The 18,648-nt window shown below is 35.1% G+C and overlaps 2 protein-coding genes across 4 annotated transcripts; one reads left to right on the top strand and one right to left on the bottom strand.

Moving 5' to 3' along the window:
* Positions 1 to 1,797: 1,797 nt before the first annotated feature.
* Positions 1,798 to 7,858, bottom strand: LOC130997072 (protein LEAD-SENSITIVE 1). 3 transcript variants are annotated; one of them, XM_057922343.1, is made up of 4 exons: positions 7,493 to 7,858; positions 3,270 to 3,676; positions 3,120 to 3,193; positions 1,798 to 2,731 (listed from the first exon to the last, which is right to left on the bottom strand). In XM_057922343.1, the coding sequence occupies exons 2-4, from the start codon at positions 3,287 to 3,289 to the stop codon at positions 2,049 to 2,051; spliced, it is 777 nt and encodes a 258-aa protein (XP_057778326.1). In that variant the 5' UTR covers positions 3,290 to 3,676; positions 7,493 to 7,858; the 3' UTR covers positions 1,798 to 2,048. The 3 variants fall into 3 exon arrangements, with proteins under 3 accessions (XP_057778326.1, XP_057778327.1, XP_057778328.1); XM_057922344.1 differs by having other exon boundaries at positions 3,270 to 3,614; positions 7,558 to 7,833; XM_057922345.1 differs by lacking the exon at positions 7,493 to 7,858 and having other exon boundaries at positions 3,270 to 3,677.
* Positions 7,859 to 9,313: 1,455 nt separating this feature from the next.
* Positions 9,314 to 11,495, top strand: LOC130998474 (uncharacterized). Its single transcript, XM_057923894.1, has 5 exons — positions 9,314 to 9,415; positions 9,601 to 9,858; positions 9,988 to 10,440; positions 10,540 to 10,688; positions 10,751 to 11,495. Exons 1-5 carry the CDS (start codon positions 9,314 to 9,316, stop codon positions 11,493 to 11,495), a joined length of 1,707 nt encoding a protein of 568 aa, XP_057779877.1.
* Positions 11,496 to 18,648: the final 7,153 nt, after the last annotated feature.

The raw sequence follows: 18,648 nt of genomic DNA, 5'->3' as shown, positions 1-18,648 counted from the left end.
CTAATTATTTTTTTAATATTTTAATATTTAATTTTTCTTAACGACCGAATTTTCGGTCGTAAAAATTATTTTTTTATATTTTAATTATTTTTTTAATTTTAACGACCGAAAATTCGGTCGTTAATATATATTTTTTTTATTTTTTTTATTAAAAAATTATTATTTAAAAAAAAAATAAATTTTTTTTTTAAAAAATAAATTTTTTTAACGACCGAATTATTCGGTCGTTAATATTATTTTTTAATTTTTTTTAATTTTTTTTAATTTTTTTTTATTTTTTTAATATTTTTTAAATAAAAAAATATTTTTTTTAATTATTTTTTTTAAAGACCGAATTTTTCGGTCGTTAAAATTATTTTTTTTTATTTTTTATTTATTTATTTATTTTAATTTTTTTATTTATTTATTTTATTTATTAACGACCGAATAATCGGTCGTTAATTTTATTTTTTCAATTTTAAAAATTTTAAATTTCGTTTTTATTTTTATTTTTTTTTATTTTTTTATTATATATAAATATATATATATACATATATATAATTATTTTTTATTAATTTTCTATTTAATTATTATTTTCAAATTATAGAGAATATTTTAAAAATGATTGTTATTTTCATAATATTATTCTATAAAAATAGATAATATTGATTATTAATAAAAATGTGATATTATTTGCAAATAATAATAAATTATTAGACTTATTATAATAAATTATTAGACTTATTAGATTTTCTAAATTATTAGATTCATTATTTTCAAAATATTAATAATTTTATTATTTTAAAATAATAAAATTATTTTTCAAATATTAATTTTATTAATATTGATTATTTGATTTAATATTGATTTTGTTGTATATTTGATTGTTATTTTTCATACTCATATTTTCTTTTCTTTTTTTAATTACGATAATATTAATTTTTTATTATTTTAAATTCGATCGTATATTTATCGTCAATGTTTCGCCGACACCACAAATCTTAGTTATTATCTCGACATATTATAAGGTTATGAATTATTAATGATATTTTATATTGAATTAGAGTTTAAATGAATTAATAGGTACTATATATATCAATAATACGAGTGTTCTGTACTGGTGACTACTCGAAAAGAACTTCAAGGTTAAGCGTGCTTGACTTAGAGCACAAGTGAGATGGGTGACCTACTGGGAAGTTCGTCAAATGGTATGCAATTAAAGTCAAAATACATTAGAAATACACTAAAAATACTTGTGGGATACAAAGATAAAAAAAAATTTATTTTTTTCGAAAAAAAAATTATTTTTTTTTATTAATTTTTAACGACCGAATTTTCGGTCGTTAAAAATAAAATTTCGGTCGTTATTTAAAAAAAATAAAAAAAAAATAATTTTTTTATTTATTTTTCTCTTTTTAACGACCGAATTTTCGGTCGTTAAAAATAAAAAATCGGTCGTTAAATTTAACGATCGAAAAAACGGTCGTTAAAACTCGGGCGACGATGCAAACAACGACCGAAAAAAACGGTCGTTAAATCGGTCGTTAAAAATATTAACGACCGATTTTTGGGTTTTAACGACCGAAATTTCGGTCGTTAGAGCCGCATTTTCTTGTAGTGATAACCCCAACCCGATCCGCCTAATTAAGGGCAAAATAATTGTAAAACATAAAAAAATGGCCAAATTTTGCATTTTTTAAATGAGTGGCCAAGTATTGAGTTCCATTGCTGAATATGACCATCTCACAAGTTGACTCTTTGAAAAAAGGGTTCTCTACAGATATGATCTAATCTAAACTCACAATGCACATAATGCTATTGAACAATACTACTATATTTTTATTACCAAAAACTAGGAAATAATACACATAAATATGATCTTTTGCACTAGGATAGAGGTAGCATGCATGCTGTCATTTCTTGTGCTAGTAAAACCAAGGAACAACATAGTCTCGCAATAATACAATTAAACAACAAACCACATTCTACAACCATATAAAAGGCGAAGATAAATAATGTTCACTCTTCTTCTCTGTTGTATCTCTCAGCAAAGGCTTACAGCAGAGATGCTAATGAGCAAGAGCCGGTGCAGCAGGGAGGCTCGGTTCAAGGACTTGAAGCATACCTGTCGCGAGCCTTGTCGTGAGATCCTCAACAGGAACTTTTACCACATCCCTCCTCATGCCGATGTCTGCAGCATAGCGACTGACACAATAAACCCCAACTGCAGTAGCCGCCATCCCATAGATGTTGGTGGTGACGAGCCGCAGAGGTGTAGACAATACAGCCGCAAGAGGTCCGCCTATAATGGACACGGCCTGCCCGCTCTGTCCCATTGTACTCTGATCCAGCACAAGCAATCCCGTCTTGCAGTAAATTGCAAAGTCTTCACAGTTGTTCTTGAACACATTGTAGCATCCAAATCCATTTTCGAGCAGATACTTGGCTCGATGGATCACATCAACATCAGGATCCGAGACAGCTAGAGTACAAGTTCCTCCGCGTGCCTTTGCAAGGAAAAGAGCAGCGCTGACGGAATACTCAAACCGATACAGAATACCACCAGCTAGGAAGCAGTTCAAACAAGACGAGACTACTCCATGGGCATCGTCTCTTGTGACACAGGTGGGGCACGGCACATATGATCGATTCGGTCCTGAGCTCACCAGCAGGACATCTAACATGGTACCAGTCCCGACTTCTTGGCCTCGTCTGGTGAAATGTATAACTTTATCATCTCCAAGATAAATACCTGTTCTCATCCAAGCATAGTGCAGAAAAAATATCAAAAAGCAGTTGTATTTCACTGTCCAAAAACATCATTAACCATGAAATCAATTGTTAAGGCACCGATTTAAATTTGGACAAGGTAAAACACTCATCAAATGCTAGTAAGGAACACTTATCCAAATCAAAGTACGTATTGAACTCACAAATTCTAATTGTATTGCTCTGAAATTTCATTCTCTCTAACTCGAACTTCAGCACATGTATAAAATTATAAGACAAACAAGTCGAGATCATACACATAACTGCTAGTAGCAAAGATATACATGCAGCATTAACCACATACCCCCGCCGCAATCACACAACTGCTAATTCGCATCAAAATAAAGCAAATAAAATAATTCAAAACCAACCGTGATGAGCATAGATATATGCAGTCCGCCACGAGTAGATATGATCCCCTGGCTTTAGACTGCTCCTTCCGATTCTTCGCGTTTGCATTCACAAAAAACAAAATCAGCCAAATACATAACACTAAAAGGAACACAAGGGGAAAAACCAACCTATTTGAGAGCAGCCCCATTATTCTAGCTGCGAACTGAGATTGAGGGAGGGATGCGGTAAAACGAAAACAACAGATGATTTCTCTTCGCCTTGAAATTGGGATTGATTGCTCTACGCAATCGGCGATGCCTAAATTGAAACGGAATGGGACGGTTTTTGATGCTCGAGAGCGGGAATGACGTAATTACCCTTGCCTTAATTCCCAAATTTCAAGCCTTAGAAGCTAAGTTAGCGTGTCCGCGTTACTGCACGATTGTACGTCGGTTCTAAACCGAACCGATCCTATCTACCCAAAGCGAAATCGAACCCATGATAGCATTCGAACCGAATCGACCGATCAAAATCTGTAAAATCAACCAAAATCGAACCGACCAAGATCCATGGCAAAAAATCGAACCAAGGCCCTCTAAAGTGACGGTGGCCGCTATTTTGGAGTGGAATCAATCTCCAACCATTCCCTGTATGCTACTTCAAAATAACGGGTTTGAACAGTGCACCGCTTCATATGGCGGGCACTGTTCACCCGGTAAATCTTTTTTTTTGTTTTTCATTTTCTTTTTTTGTTGTTTTATTATATTTCTTTTTTGTTTTATCTTTAAAAATACTTATCTTTGCTTGATTTAATTTGTAAAATATAATTTAATAGTCTCTATATTATTTATATTTTTAAATTAACATAAATATATACAATATTTAAAACATATTATATAAAATTTAAAAATACAATAAAATGAAATATAATATAAAAGCACATTAACATAAAATTACGACAACATAAATTACACATAAATTTTACAACATAAAAACGCAATAGCATAAAATTACAACCACATAAAAATACAAGAACATTAAACTAATAATACAATAAATGCTAGTAAGGTCCGAGATCACTTCCAGATCCTCCAACGTCACTTCCAGATCCTCCAATGTCGCTTCCTGATCCTCCAAAATCTTGAAAATTTCCTCCAAACATATTGAAAGCATCATATGGACTTGAATGTTGTTGTCTTTTATAAATGATTTTTGCTTGTTCACTTTTGAAATAATCTTGTCGAACAGGATCAGAAATATTGTCGGTGTCCATCATTAGAATTTTATTATCTGATTCCCACATTTGGAATGCAATAGCTTGTTTTTATGCTTCAGTAGCTTTGTTTTTTGCTTCAATCTTCTGCATTTTTAGTTGCAAAATTTGCTCTTTTGTAGTTGATGAGTTTTCCATTAAATCTCCAATTCGTTTATTTCCTTGTTCAGTTACTTTGAAAAAATTAGACATATCTTCACCTTTTTTTTTCTTTTGTTTTTGGTCTTTTTCACACTATCTGGACGGTGTGACGATCCAGAACCACTGCCACTACCATCACTTAAATTGATAGAAAAATTAGACAATCCATCAGGTGAGATAGGAGATTGTGGTAGTGAATCTGATTGAGATGCAGACATTTGTTGTCGAGAGTTTTGTGAAGGACAATCAAACTTTTGAAAATCTTTCATAATAGACCACACATGCTCGAACTTGAAGCCTTTCTTATATTTTGTGTCTAGCACCATCAATTCTTTTGCACGAGTGAACTGCATAATGAATAAAAATGTTATAATGAGTAAGACAAATAATAATTATAAAAAATATATAGATAACTACTCCTTACAATATCATTTTCAGAACAACCACTTGGATTTAGATATTCCACTTGTTGTATACACCCTTTGAGTTTTGAAACTGAACTTAAAATAACCTGCATGCGAGTTTCAAGTGATCTTGAACTTCGAGTATACATGTTTGGATTGGGTTTCTCCTCGTTGTAAACTTCCCTAACACGATCCCAAAAAATTTCTTTTCTTTGGTGTATTCCCGTTTCTGAATCTTGAGATATCTCCATATACACACGACAAAGATGTTTATCTTCATCAATTGTGTAATTAGGCTGTCGGGAAGAAGCCATGGAAAATGAAATAACAGCTAAAGAAAGACAAGTTGGTAAAAGAAGGAAGAGGGTTATTGTGTGTTAAAATATGAAAAAATAGCTCATATATATAGAGGATGATTTATTGATAAGGTATAAATAATAAATGGTGTAGATTTAATGAAATCTAGTTGGACGGTGGTGAATGAATCGAAGCTGCATTATTTGATATGTATGACCAAATGCTTTATCTTTTTCTGCATGAGATTGATTGAATCGATGCTTTATCTTTTTCTGCATGAAATTTTCAAATGCATTATCAGATGTGTCTGCACTTTATCTTTATCACATGTGTAGATTGGTGTTGTCAAATCAATCCTTTCGTATAGTAGGGGAGTGATAAGGTGGATGATGAAGATTTAATGAAATCTGAATGGACGGTGGCGATTCAATATTTAAGATTTTCAAATAAGATAGTATTGGAGATTTTTTATTATTTAAGACATACACGATTTCAATAACCACCACACCTATTTCTTCTCTTTCACTCATAAAATAGAAAATTAAAAAATATGAATCATCATAATATTGGTTCTTTTTCACTACTTTCTCATTCAAGTTCAAGCTCATCTGATGATGAGCTTGAACAATTAATCAACGAGTGTGATGTTGAACATCAATTGATGGGTCAACATATTTTGAATAACAATCTTATTGTAGCTCAACTGGCTGAATATCAAAATGCTACAAAAATTCATGGAGGTTCAGTTCTTGGTCACAAGGTAATCCATCGTGACCGAGAAGCAGCAGCTCATCGTCTCTTCAACGACTATTTTTCTGAAAATCCAACATTCAACGAAGGAATGTTTCGTAGACGCTTTCGAATGTCTCGAAGTCTATTCCTCCGTATTGTTGATGCTGTCAAAAATCCTAATGATTTTTTCGAGCAACGCATGGATTGCACAGGAAGATCGGGCTTGTCCACACTTCAAAAAATAACAGATGCCTTTCGAATATTGGCATACGGAGTACCAGCAGATGCTACTGACGAGTATATAAATATTGGTGAGTCCACTGCAATTAAATGTGTCAAGAAATTCTGTCGTGCAATTGTGGAAATATTTTTTGATCAATATCTAAGATCTCCTAATGCTAGTGATGTTGCTAGACTACTTTATATTGGTAAACAACGTGGATTTCCAGGAATGTTAGGTAGTCTTGATTGTATGCATTGGAAGTGGAAAAACTGTCCAACAGGTTGGGCAGGCTCGTATGCCGGTCGTAGTGGCTCTCTAACAATTATTCTTGAAATCGTTGCTGATTATGACCTTTGGATATGGCATGCATTCTTTGGTATGCCAGGATCTAATAATGATATTAATGTGTTGGAAAGATCTCATCTTTTCAGTGACCTTGCTAAAGGTATCACTCCACCCGCACATTATGTCATACAAGGAAAATAGTATAATGTGGGCTATTATTTAGCAGATGGTATATATCCCAAGTGGTCCACACTTGTACAAACTTTTCATGAACCGCGCTCTGTCAAAAAAAAGTTTTTTGCAATGAGACAGGAATCGTGTAGGAAAGATGTGGAGCGTGCATTCGGAGTTCTTCAAAGTCGATTTGCAATTGTTGCAAATCCAGCTCGTTACTGGCAAAAGAAACATTTGGATAATATAATGAAAGCGTGCATTATTATGCATAATATGATTGTTGAGGATGAACGTGACCTGTCTGCACCAATTGAAATTGCAAGAGAAGTGTCAATTCCAGATGTTGAAACAATGCCAAATGAAACAAGCCATTTCCAAGAATTTCTTGGACGCTATAAAAAAATCAAAGATAGAGTGGCTCACTTTGCGCTTCGTGATACATTAGTCGATCATATATGGGATGAGTTTTCTAATTTAGAAAATTAGTTGGTTTTATCATGTAATTGATGCTTTGTTAAGTATTGTGTAATGTTTAATTCTAAGAGTATTATGTAATTTCAGTTTTTATGTTGTTGAAATAAATTAATCGTTCTACAATATTTAAATATAGGACTTTATTAATTAATTTTTCTAAAAAATATTTAAATTAATTTATATTTGAATTTTAATTTTAATTACATTTAATTGAATATAAATATAATTATTTATAAATATATATGATATATAATAATTAAATTGACAAAATAATTTAATAATAAAGAGCATAAAAAGGGAATATTCTATTGTAGAGGGAAATGTAGAGTTGATTGTTGGAGATGAAAATCCAAAAACTCTACGTTTCAACTCTACAAGAGAGTGAAGGGCCCTCTAAAATAGAGGAACCCTTTGAGATGCTCTTATAGTTATAAAGCACTAAATCAGAAAAAAAGAAAATAAAGAAATATCACCGATAAATGACGAAAGAAAACCTGAGGAGGGCCGAGTGGGAGGGGAGAGTGCTGGCAGCGACGCGCGGCCTCGTAGGGGGTGGGTTGAGGGCTCCGCCGCGCCTGAGCTGAGGAAGAAGAGACGCCGAGATCGAGAGGTGAGAGGGCCGGGAGGCCTGCATCCGTGCCGCGCATAGGGTGAGGACGGTGCCGACCGAGCTGAGAGGGAGAGGCTGGACAGGGTTTCTAGACTACACACCTACAATTTCAGTTATTTGATTTGATTTTAAGCTCTGTATTTAATTTTAATTTATAATATAATATTATACTCCTCTGTCCCACAAAAACATAAACATTTGTAAGTGACACAAATTTTAAGAAATATTAGGTAAAAATGTATTGTGAGTGGAAAAGGGGTCTCACTTTATGAAAAATAGAGATGAAAAGTAAAGGGATTGTGGTGGGGTAGTGTACCAAAATAGAAATATTCATATTTTTATGAGAATACATATATATAACATATAGGTTGGTTCAGTCCGGTCCAAACCTAACCAAACCCTAGTCAGTTTTGGATTTTAAAATCGAATCGATAATCGCCCCATTTTTTCCTGAACCAAACCGAAATCATCGGTTCGGTCAATTTTCTCGGTCCAATTCAATTTTTGCACACCCTTAACAGCACCTCGCGTTTTTTGTCGCCGTAGATGACAATGCTTAACACCTCTTTCAAAATTTGTTTTAATTTTTGGGAATCAACTCAACTTTTTATAATTGTGTATAAGGATGAAAATGAATCAAATAATTTTGGTTCCATTCAAATTTTTGATATTCGAATAGGAAATTTAATGATTCGAATACGAATGCAAATACTTTTTTGATTTAATTAGTTATCAAATATGATTCGAGAATTGCGATATTCAATTCGGTATTCAAATATATATATATATATATATATATATATATATATATATATATATAAAGTAAAATAAACAAAAGATAATATTTATTTAAATAAAAATGAACAATAATAATAATCAAAGTTTTAAAAGGATTTTGATTTCAAATATAGTTCAAACAAAAGTGTTTTATTTGAAATATTAGTTTAGAATTTTTCTTTATCAAAATTGTGAATTGAATATATTCAATTCGAATCAAATAATAGTGAGTCGAATCGAATAGTAATAATTTTTTAATTGAATATTTGATTTTTATTATTTAAAATACACTTATAAAAAAATGAAATGAATATACGATTCGATTCGAGTATTCGCAAATCGGTGTACGAATCGAATACAAATAGTAAATAAGATTCGAAAGATATTCGAATATGCAATGACTTTTATGAAAATGAATTGAAATTAATGAAATGTGATTCGCATTCGATTCGATTCGTTTACATCCCTAATTGTGCACGTGTTTGAGAATTAAATTAAATGTTATAGAAAAATGAAAAATCATTAGTAGAATTCCGAGATAATTACTAATTGTTACGAAAGAAAAAGAAGAAGAATTTTAGTTTACCCTTTTCTTTTCTTTTTCTTTTTATTTATTTCTGTTTCAGAAATGATAAATGGACACCGAGTGTCTTGGACACTCAATCAAAATCGGGGTTTTCTCATTAACTCATAATTAACTGGTGTTGGGAAATGAAAAGATTTATCCAACCCTTATGTTTTGATGATACCAAAACCATTGAAAGACACACTCTAGCTAGAGGTAGTGTTAATACTCTTAATTGTTTGAGCTTCTTGAATAGCTAGACTGGACATCGAATGCAATGATGATTGAAGATGTCAACTCAACTGAAGACTTTGCACAAGTCCAGAACAAAGAAGAGATGCAGATTCAACTGAAGAAAACTGCATCAGAAGTAGTTGAGGTATATACGAGTCATGGAATTCGCCTCAACTGAAGAAGGGAAGGCAGAAGATTCAACATATCATGGACTTCTATGGTGAGCTTTCGGGGCAGATTTGCAGTCAGGAGAAGTCAAGGATTTACTTTGGTCGCGGGGTTTCGCATGCTATGAAATGCGGTATTAATAATGTCTTGGGTTTCACCCAGGGATCGCTTCATATGACTTACTTGGGAGTTCCTCTGTTTATAGGTCGGTCGCGTGCTTCTCATTTTATGAGTATCAAGGATAGGATTGTGCAGAAGTTCTCTAGATGGAAAGGAAGGCAGTTGTCTATGGCTGGGCGCTTGTGTCTGGTTCAATCTGTTATCCAGAGCTCTATTGACCACTCTATGATGATTTTTCGTTGGCCTAAATCGTTACTCCATTACTTGGACAAGAACACTGTAGGAATTTTGTGTGGTCCGGTAACATTGAGAAGGGCACCACGTGCGCGGTTAGTTGGGGAAGATGTTGTGCTCCGAAGGAGGAGGGGGGGTCTTGGTATTCGGTCATTCTCTATGATGAATCGTTGTTATCTGATGAAGATGGCTTAGCGGCTGATAAAAGGCGAGGATTTTATTTTCAAGATTCTTCGTTCTCGTTATCTGGATGAGTTTTGTATGGCTAAGACCTCGGTGGCGTGGTCGTCGGTGTGGCTGGGTTTGAAACCCGAGATTGGGGAGTTAGTTGATAATTCTCATTCGTTGGTGGGACATGGACATCACACTCGTTTCTGGACCGACGATTGGCTGGGCTACAAAATTTGTGACAAATTGGCGATTCCTTCTTTTATGCATGAGTTTTTGGGACAGTCGGTGGCAGACTATTTTTTTCATGGGATTTGGCATTTTTCGGCAAACTTCGTTGAGAATTATCCTGAAGTGGTTGTGGACATTATCACTTTCCCTTTTGATGGTGATAAAGATGTGCGTGTTTGGAAGTCGTCCCCTTATGGGGACGTAACTGCTGTGCTCGCTTTTGCTCATACCGGACATCGTTTCCCCAAGGTTCATTGGGGTTCCTGGATTTGGAGCAACTTTATCCCTGTGCGGCGCTCGATCACTTGCTAGCGCATTATCCATGGTCGTCTTCCCATTGTGGACCAGCTGATCCGGAATGGTCTTATTGCACCTAACTGCTGTTATTTGTACATGTCGGTTGCTGAAAGCGTTGATCACATCTTCTGGGGTTGTCCTCGGGTGATTTCGATTTGGCTTGAGATTCTCACCTGGTTTTATGTGCCGCATCTTAGGGCGTGTGCAAATATTCATTTTTTTTGTTAGCTCTTGGGAGACCTTGTTCTGTACTTTCATTCAGAAATTTCGGAAGTTGGGGATTATTACTGCTCTTTGGTGTACTTGGTCTTGGCGTAACAAGGTTGCTTTTTTATGGAGCTACTTTTGGTCATCTTCGGGTGCTTGCTTTTGTGAGGGTGTCTTTCATGGAAGTGAATGAGGCGTTTCCTCGGCTTGGGCATACGTTTAATACTTGGTTGGATTATTTGATTACTCGTGCGATAGGGGTTTCGGTGCGTGCCGCTCCGCCTTCGAATTTCATTAGTGTACATTCGCGGCTGCTGGTTGAGGACTGGATAAAAGTAAATACTGACGGGGCAGCGTCGGGTTCTCCTGGTGAGATTGCTGCGGGAGGAGTTTATAGAGACAAGTTTTGCGTGGTGCAAGGTTGCTTTCACTTGAAAGGAGGAAGGGGTTATGTTTTCGAAGCTGAGTTGCTTGCGGTGATAACGGCAATTGCCATTGCTCACACTCGAGGATGGAATAAACTTTGGTTGGAGGCGGATTCGCGATATGTGGTTAAGCTGCTTAAGGAACACTTTTTCGATGTTCTGTGGCATTTCTATGCGGCATGGAAGGCTACCCTTAATCGTCTTAAAGATATCATGTTTCGGGTCTCTCATATTTTTCATGAGGGGAATGTGTTTGCGGATGCCATATCTAACTTATCGCGCATGGAGGGTTGGTGGTCGTATGGTATTGATGAGATTAAAAAGCTTGCGATTGCAGATATTGCGACTCATAGTTTTTCTCGCAAAGTTCGTTGATGGGTGTTTCGAAGTCCCTTGGTGCGCCGATGTTGGCATGGTGGGAGGCGGGGGTGCGATCTGGTTTAGTCGTTTAGTGTCGTTGGTTTGAGCCGGGGTCTCTTGGTCTTGGCAGGGTTGCGAGGGTCCTTTCTTCGAACAGTTGGCGTGTAGTTGAGTCTACTGGGCCTTCTTGCGGTGCGGGTGGTTCTGAGGCTTTTGCCTCTTGTTTTATTTTATTTTTTCGTGTGGTTTGGCCTGCTGGTTGGGTCGTTTGGTGTCGTCGGGTTGAGCCGGGGTAACTTGCGGGCAATGGTTAGGCCGGAACTCCTGAAGTTGCTTCTTCCACTCTCCTGGCGTTTTCGGTTTTGTTTCTTTTTTGATTGACGAGCACTCTTTTTCCACTCTGAGATTTTTCCCTCGGGGTTTTTTCTCATAGTGGTTTTAATAAGGCTCGACCCTTAGTTTGCGTTCTGTGCTTTCAAGGGTTCCGTCTTCTTTTTTCTTTCCTTTTTTATATATAGCTCTCTTTTCATATAAATCTAGGATTATTTTAAGAGAATCTCTAAATTAGTGGAATCAAATCTAGGATTATTTTGTGGAGAATGAGAATATCTAAATTAGTGGAAACAAATGTAGAATTATTTTAGGAGAATCTCTGAAATAGTGGAAACAAATCTATGATTATTTTTAGAAGAATCACCAAATTATTGGAAACAAATAAAAATAACATAATTTCCGAAAACAAAAACCTCAAATAAAAACTAGCATAATTTTCGAATATAAAAAATCATAATAACAGAATTTTCTAAAAAAAAAATCTTCCAAAAAATATTAGCTAGAAACAAATCTAGGATTATTTTAACAAAAAACCCTGAATTATTGGTAACAAATCAATAATAAAATTTTGAAACAAATAAATCAAACAATTTTCGGAATAAATAATCATATAAACCTCAAATATATGATTTATATAATTTTCAAAACTAAAAAATCGAAAAATAAGGAAACAAAAAGAAAAAACCAAAAATAAGGAAACAAAAAAAAAACGAAAAAAAAAACATGAAACTCAAATTTCGGATATTATCAAATCTGAAAAATACAAAAGAATCAATAGCTTATATTTATGAAGGATATTTGAGTAAAAACACAAAATACTCAAAAATCGACCCACTCTACAAATCATGAAAAACCCCACTACCCTTTTTGTTTTTGTTTTGGATGGCTAGAGAAGTCCACAATAACAGGTAATTTACCAAGAATATGTGCAAATTTTAAATTTGGGCATACATTATGGATTTACGGATAATTTATCCTTTGTTTTAAGAATGGAAACTTGTTTTGTGACAGATATTGTCTTCACGCCGACTTTAGACTTCCAAGGTTAATCAACAAGGAATAAATAGTTATACAACATAGATTGAAAACATCGAAAATCATAAGCTTTTTCTTTTTGTCCCTTTTTAATTTACTTTGTATGTTGGTATTTATGGGCGGGCATGTCTAGAGTCAAACTTGGGAGAATATATTCTCCAAATCCATGTAGTTAGAGAATTGGATAAGACGAAATCAAGCTTATCCAAAAATTAATTGCCTATTAAAATATCGGGTCATTCTATTCATACCCTAATACCCTGTTTTACTGTTTACAGCCTTCCTATTTAAATATAAAATAAATAAGATAAATTTTTAATTATTATTATTTTAGATAATAGCTATAAAAAGTAAAAGCTATGAATAGAATCACTCTAAAATAGCTATAAATATATAATCTTTTTCTAAATTCTAAATTCTACATTTTATTTCAATATCAAAATTGTTAGAACATGTTATTTGTATATCACTTAGTTTACCTTAACTAAAGATATGAATGTATTTATTTCCACATTATTTTCGGTTACTTTCTTCACTTGTGTGAAAGTATATTTAACAAAATTTTATTTATTATTTTATATAATTATAAATTTATTATATTGTTAATTATATTATATTATATATATATATATATATATATATATATATTACATTAAAGACACGACAACGAAATGAAAATCATAAAATTTACAAGAGGTACTCTTGGGTACAACAGGGTGTACCGAGGTTGACCTGTATCCTGATCCAAACTTGCTTCCTAATTCAAATCATGTAAATGACACTATTCGATTATACAAATGACGCTGCATGTAATTGACAATATTCTGTTATACAAATGACACTGCGTATAAATGACATTATAACATTGTAAATGACACTGTGTATAATTGACACTATTAAAAATTAAAATGACACTTCCTGTAATTAACACTATATGATTGTAAATGACACTATAATATTTTAAGATGTTACAGTGTCATTTATATAGCTGAATAGTGTCAATTATAGGCAGTTTCATTTGTATAACTGAATAGTATCATTTACACGATTTGGGTCAAAATGTGTGTTTGGACCAGGATGCGGGTTAGGATCTGAATGCAGGTCAACCCGGTTGTACCCAAGTTTTTGTGAATTTATAATAGCAACTATAACAATGTATAATCTATTACTCCCTCCATCCACAAAAAAGATGTTATAAGGAAGGGTGATACAGATTTTAAGAAAATTTGTGTTATTTATTAAGTTAGTTGAGAAAGGAGCTCACAAATAAAAAAAAAACGAAAAATTAATTAAGTTAGTGAGTGGAGATAAGGAGCCAAAAATTATTACTAAAAATAGATTAGGGCATCTTTTTGTGGACGGATCAAAATGATTAATTATGACATCTTTTTGTTGACGGGGGAAGTATTTTACATTAAAAAAATGGTTTCAAATCTAATGAAATCACCAATTATTTTTGAAATATATTCAATGCAACAATACATACAAATTTCAAATGGATATTAGTTTGAGGAAACAAGATATAAGATAATAATATATTATATATATTTAAGTTAACAAGCGACATGCATTGAAATAGTATCTAACTTGAATCCGACACGATATTTTTGTGTCGTCATCGGTCAATAATGTGATTTTGTTATATTTTGTTATTTATGGAGTATCTTTTATTATATCATAATTGTTACAAGTTAATTTGATTAAATAGATTCTTATAAATTTTAAATTGGTTTGATAAATTGATACTCTCAATAATAACGTCCTAAATTTTCTTTTTATGCATCCTATTTATAATATCTCAGCCCAAAAAAATGAAATAATTTACTTTATCTAATTTTTCTATCACTCTCATCATTTACTTTATCTCTCTCTCTTACTTTTTCACTACTTTCTTTATTTGTTCCTTATTTACTTTATTTCTCTCTTACTTTATCTATGTTTTCTTAATTTATTGTCCCATTTTATTAGGACAGAGGAAGTATGTATTATTATAAGAGTTTGACGAGAATGAGTAGTAAAATCACTTACTAAATGAGGTTTGGACGAATACAAGTACATATATAAACAAAATATATAAACTGTTAGAGTTCTCTTAGCTCAAGAGCTGACAATTAAAATTAAAATTAAATTTAATTTCACATTTGATGATGCTCTCTCAAACTCCAATGAGATGATGCTCAAAACTCAATTATGGTCTTTCAAGTTTTAAACGAGGTGATGCTTAGAAGTTAGAGGTGACATGTCAAGCTCGAGACAAGATGTTGCCCAAAATTTAATTATGGTATTTTCGACTCCAGATGAGATGATACTCTGTTATGGTATTTCAAACTCTAGACAAAATGATTCTCATAACTCAATTATGATCTTAGAAGCTCGAGATGATATGATACTTACAAGTCTATGATATTTTAAAGAGTTAAGGTGTAGATCCACCCCTGAAGTATAGGCCCCCTGGAGCTTTTACCCCTCATTCTCGACCTTGACGCAAACACCCCCCATAGCTTAAGAAAATGGTGCAATTAAAGCTAAACCTCTAACGCCATTAAGTGTCCGTTAACGTCTGAGTTTAATTGCACCCTCTACTTCAGATGTGAATCTGCACCTTAACCTCTCTTTTTTTTTTTTCAATTTTGCCAACCCACCTCCGACATCAGCTTAGCCGCCCACGTACTCATCAGCTCTGACTTACACCTTGTCAGCTAGCATGTGCCCAATCTCTTGGTCGTCGACTGTCTACCGCCGACATGCAACAGCATCACCAGCTCCAGATGTGGACCTGGACCGAACCCTGCTTGGTCCAGATCCAGATCGGTATTTTTTTTACTTAGGTCCAGATCCGGTCCGGATCCATTAGATCCAAAAAAATGAGATTCATGTTCAGATCCATTAGATCCACAGGGTCTCGAGTCCTGACCTGGATCCATTGTTTTTTCTCTTTTCAAATAAAATTATAAATATTAAATTAACCAAAAATAAAATCATAATTATTGTCTAGAGTTATAATAATTATTTAAAAACAAATAATTAAACCATATATTTTTTTTAAAAGAATACCATATTAATAGTAAACAATGAGTATAAAATTACAAAATAAGTAAGCATATAATAATCAAGCACTAAATAACATATTGATAGTAGAATAATGACATACAAACATATTTTAATTGTATATGTACAAAATGGATGAAAATTAATTATTATATCATTAAAATCAATTTTATCTCTAACTTCATCACAATATTAAGTTGCAGTGGAATAATGTATCTTCTATATTACATTGAAAAAAGAAAAATAATATTATCAATACAAATAAACGATAGAATAATAATAATAATAATAATAATAATAATAATAATAATAAATAAAATTTAAATATATATTATATATAGATAGATATATGCATAATTAAAATCATAAGATAAGCTTAAAAGGTTAAGGTGTTGGAGGAGATGTTGTGTGAGACGGTGAAGAAGCTGGTGGCGTTGCTGCATGTTGGCGGTGGGCAGTCAACAACCAAAAGATTGGGCGCATGTGAGCTGACAAGGTGCAAGTCGTAGCCGATGAGTACGGGGGCGGCTAAGCTGATGCCGGAGGTGGGTTGTCGGAATTGAAAAAAAAAAGGTTAAGGTGCAGATCCACCCCTGAAATAGAGGGTGCAAATAAACCAAGACGTTAACGGACGCTTAACAGCGTTAGAGGCCTGGGTTTAATTGCACAATTTTCTTGGACTATGGGGGATGTTTGCGCCAAGGTCGAGAATGGGGGGGTAAACGCTCTAGGGGCCTCTACTTCAGGGATGGATCTGCACCTTAACCCTATTTTAAATTCCAAATGACATGATGTTCACAAGTCAGTTATGGTCTTTCAAAATCTAGATAGTGATGTTTAGAGTCCGACACCCAAAACTTAAATGTGGTATCTCAAGCTTCAAACAAGAAGATGCTCAGAAGTCCAACGTTCAAAATTTTGATATGATCTTTCAAGATATAGATGATGATCTGGTCTTACAAGGTTCAGATGAGATCGATTCTCAGAGCCACATGTAATTTTAAAATATTTTTGTATGTTAAATTTAAAAAATAATAATAAATCATATAACAACAAATGGGACACATCAATCCTTCACTATATTATACGTTCAAGATATATATATATATATATATATATATATATAGTTGTTAGTTGTTACATTATACAGAGGTCACGAACACGGTTGAAGGAGAACAGAGTTGACGAGGAACAGTGTCAAAGGCGATCTGCGTCTCTCCTCTCTCGTGACCGTCTTCTCCGGCTCGGCTCCAGTCGGACGGCAGACCGTCTTCTCCAGCCGGTGGTGCCGACAGCCCCCACCACCATGAAGCTGCGATCTGAGAAGAGTTGACGAGGAACAGTGTAAAAGACGATCTGCGGCTCCTCTCTCGTGACCGTCTTCTCCAGCTCGTCCAGCTCCAGTCGGACGGCAGATCGTCTTCTCCAGCCGGTGGCGCCGACAGCCCAGCCCCTGTGACCACGACCCTACCAGGTGTCCACCCGGCGGCGTATTGGGCGCACAGGACGCACACCAGATACCACGCCGCCCCTCGGCGCTGCCTCAACCGGCGACTCCACTCGCGGCGAGCCCGTCAGCCACCGCCTGGATCAGCAGCTCGAGTCGGAGCCTCAGCCACCAGAACCTGTGCTCGGAGCAGAAGACGTCGCCACGGATCCAGTTCTCCTCCCCCCGCGGGAGAGCTCGGCTTCTCTCATACCTCCGATTCCCTGCAGCCACTGGAGAAGGTCTGCTCCCGCCGCCGCGGCTGAAGAACCTCTGCAGCTGCTGCCGATCTGTAAGGGATCTCTTTATGCTTCAGGAAAATGCAGTTCTTTGCTGAGATCGCCGGCACGCCGTCGACCGCCCTCCAACCGATGCCGCCAACGTCGCCGAGCAAGCCACCGACGCCAACGATGCAAATCAACCAACATCCGATTATGGTTGATAAGGCAGGGCTGAATCTGCCGCAAGTTTCCAATAATTTCTCTATTCAACGTCACGACAAAGAGAAATTTGATGTTGAATCTTCAAAGGGTGTGGCTGAGGAATCTACGCCGACGTCTTTTGCTGACAATAATAAGAAGCCATCGGCAACGGAGTTTCACCGGCCGAGCACCACTACTTTTGCTTCACTTCTGAGGAGACCCCGACAAATTGAACGTACGCCGGATGTGCTTGTTCATCGATTCACTTCGCTGCAACCGGATTTCTCTGGTGAAATACCCACGCTTAGGGTCCCAAAAGAGCATCTGCTGCCCAAAATAAATCAATTTGAGCATGCTTTAATTGGTCGTCTTCTTCTTAGGAAAGGAGAGAAGCCGCGTCTTCTCACGGACCTTAAACGTGATCTTCAGGTGGCTTGGAATATTGACAATGATTGGCAAATCATCCCCATGGGAAAGAGCTTCTACACTATTAAATTTAATATCGCTGAAGACAAGGCGTTAGTTCAGAAAAGCACTTCTTGGGAGTTACCTTCAGGAACCATGCGGTTACGCGAATGGGTAAGATTATTCGACCCCTATAAAGAAATTTCCTCACTTTGTGAAGTTTGGATGCGCATTTATTATTTGCCCTTAGAATTTTGGACTCTGGATGTCATTACGGGTATTGGAAGGGCGATGGGATCGCCTATTAAAGTTGATGGGGCTTCTGCACGTGGTGCTGCTGGACATTATGCTCGAATTTTGTTGGAAATTGATCTTTCGCGTCCTCTTCCGGAGGCTTTGTTGGTTGACGGGGAAGAACGTTCCTTTCACGTCGAATTTG

Source organism: Salvia miltiorrhiza, chromosome 8, assembly GCF_028751815.1.
Source record: "Salvia miltiorrhiza cultivar Shanhuang (shh) chromosome 8, IMPLAD_Smil_shh, whole genome shotgun sequence".
NCBI lineage: Eukaryota > Viridiplantae > Streptophyta > Magnoliopsida > Lamiales > Lamiaceae > Salvia > Salvia miltiorrhiza.
The sequence above is the reverse complement of the archived record's forward strand: the minus strand, read 5'-3'. Positions and strand labels throughout refer to the sequence as shown.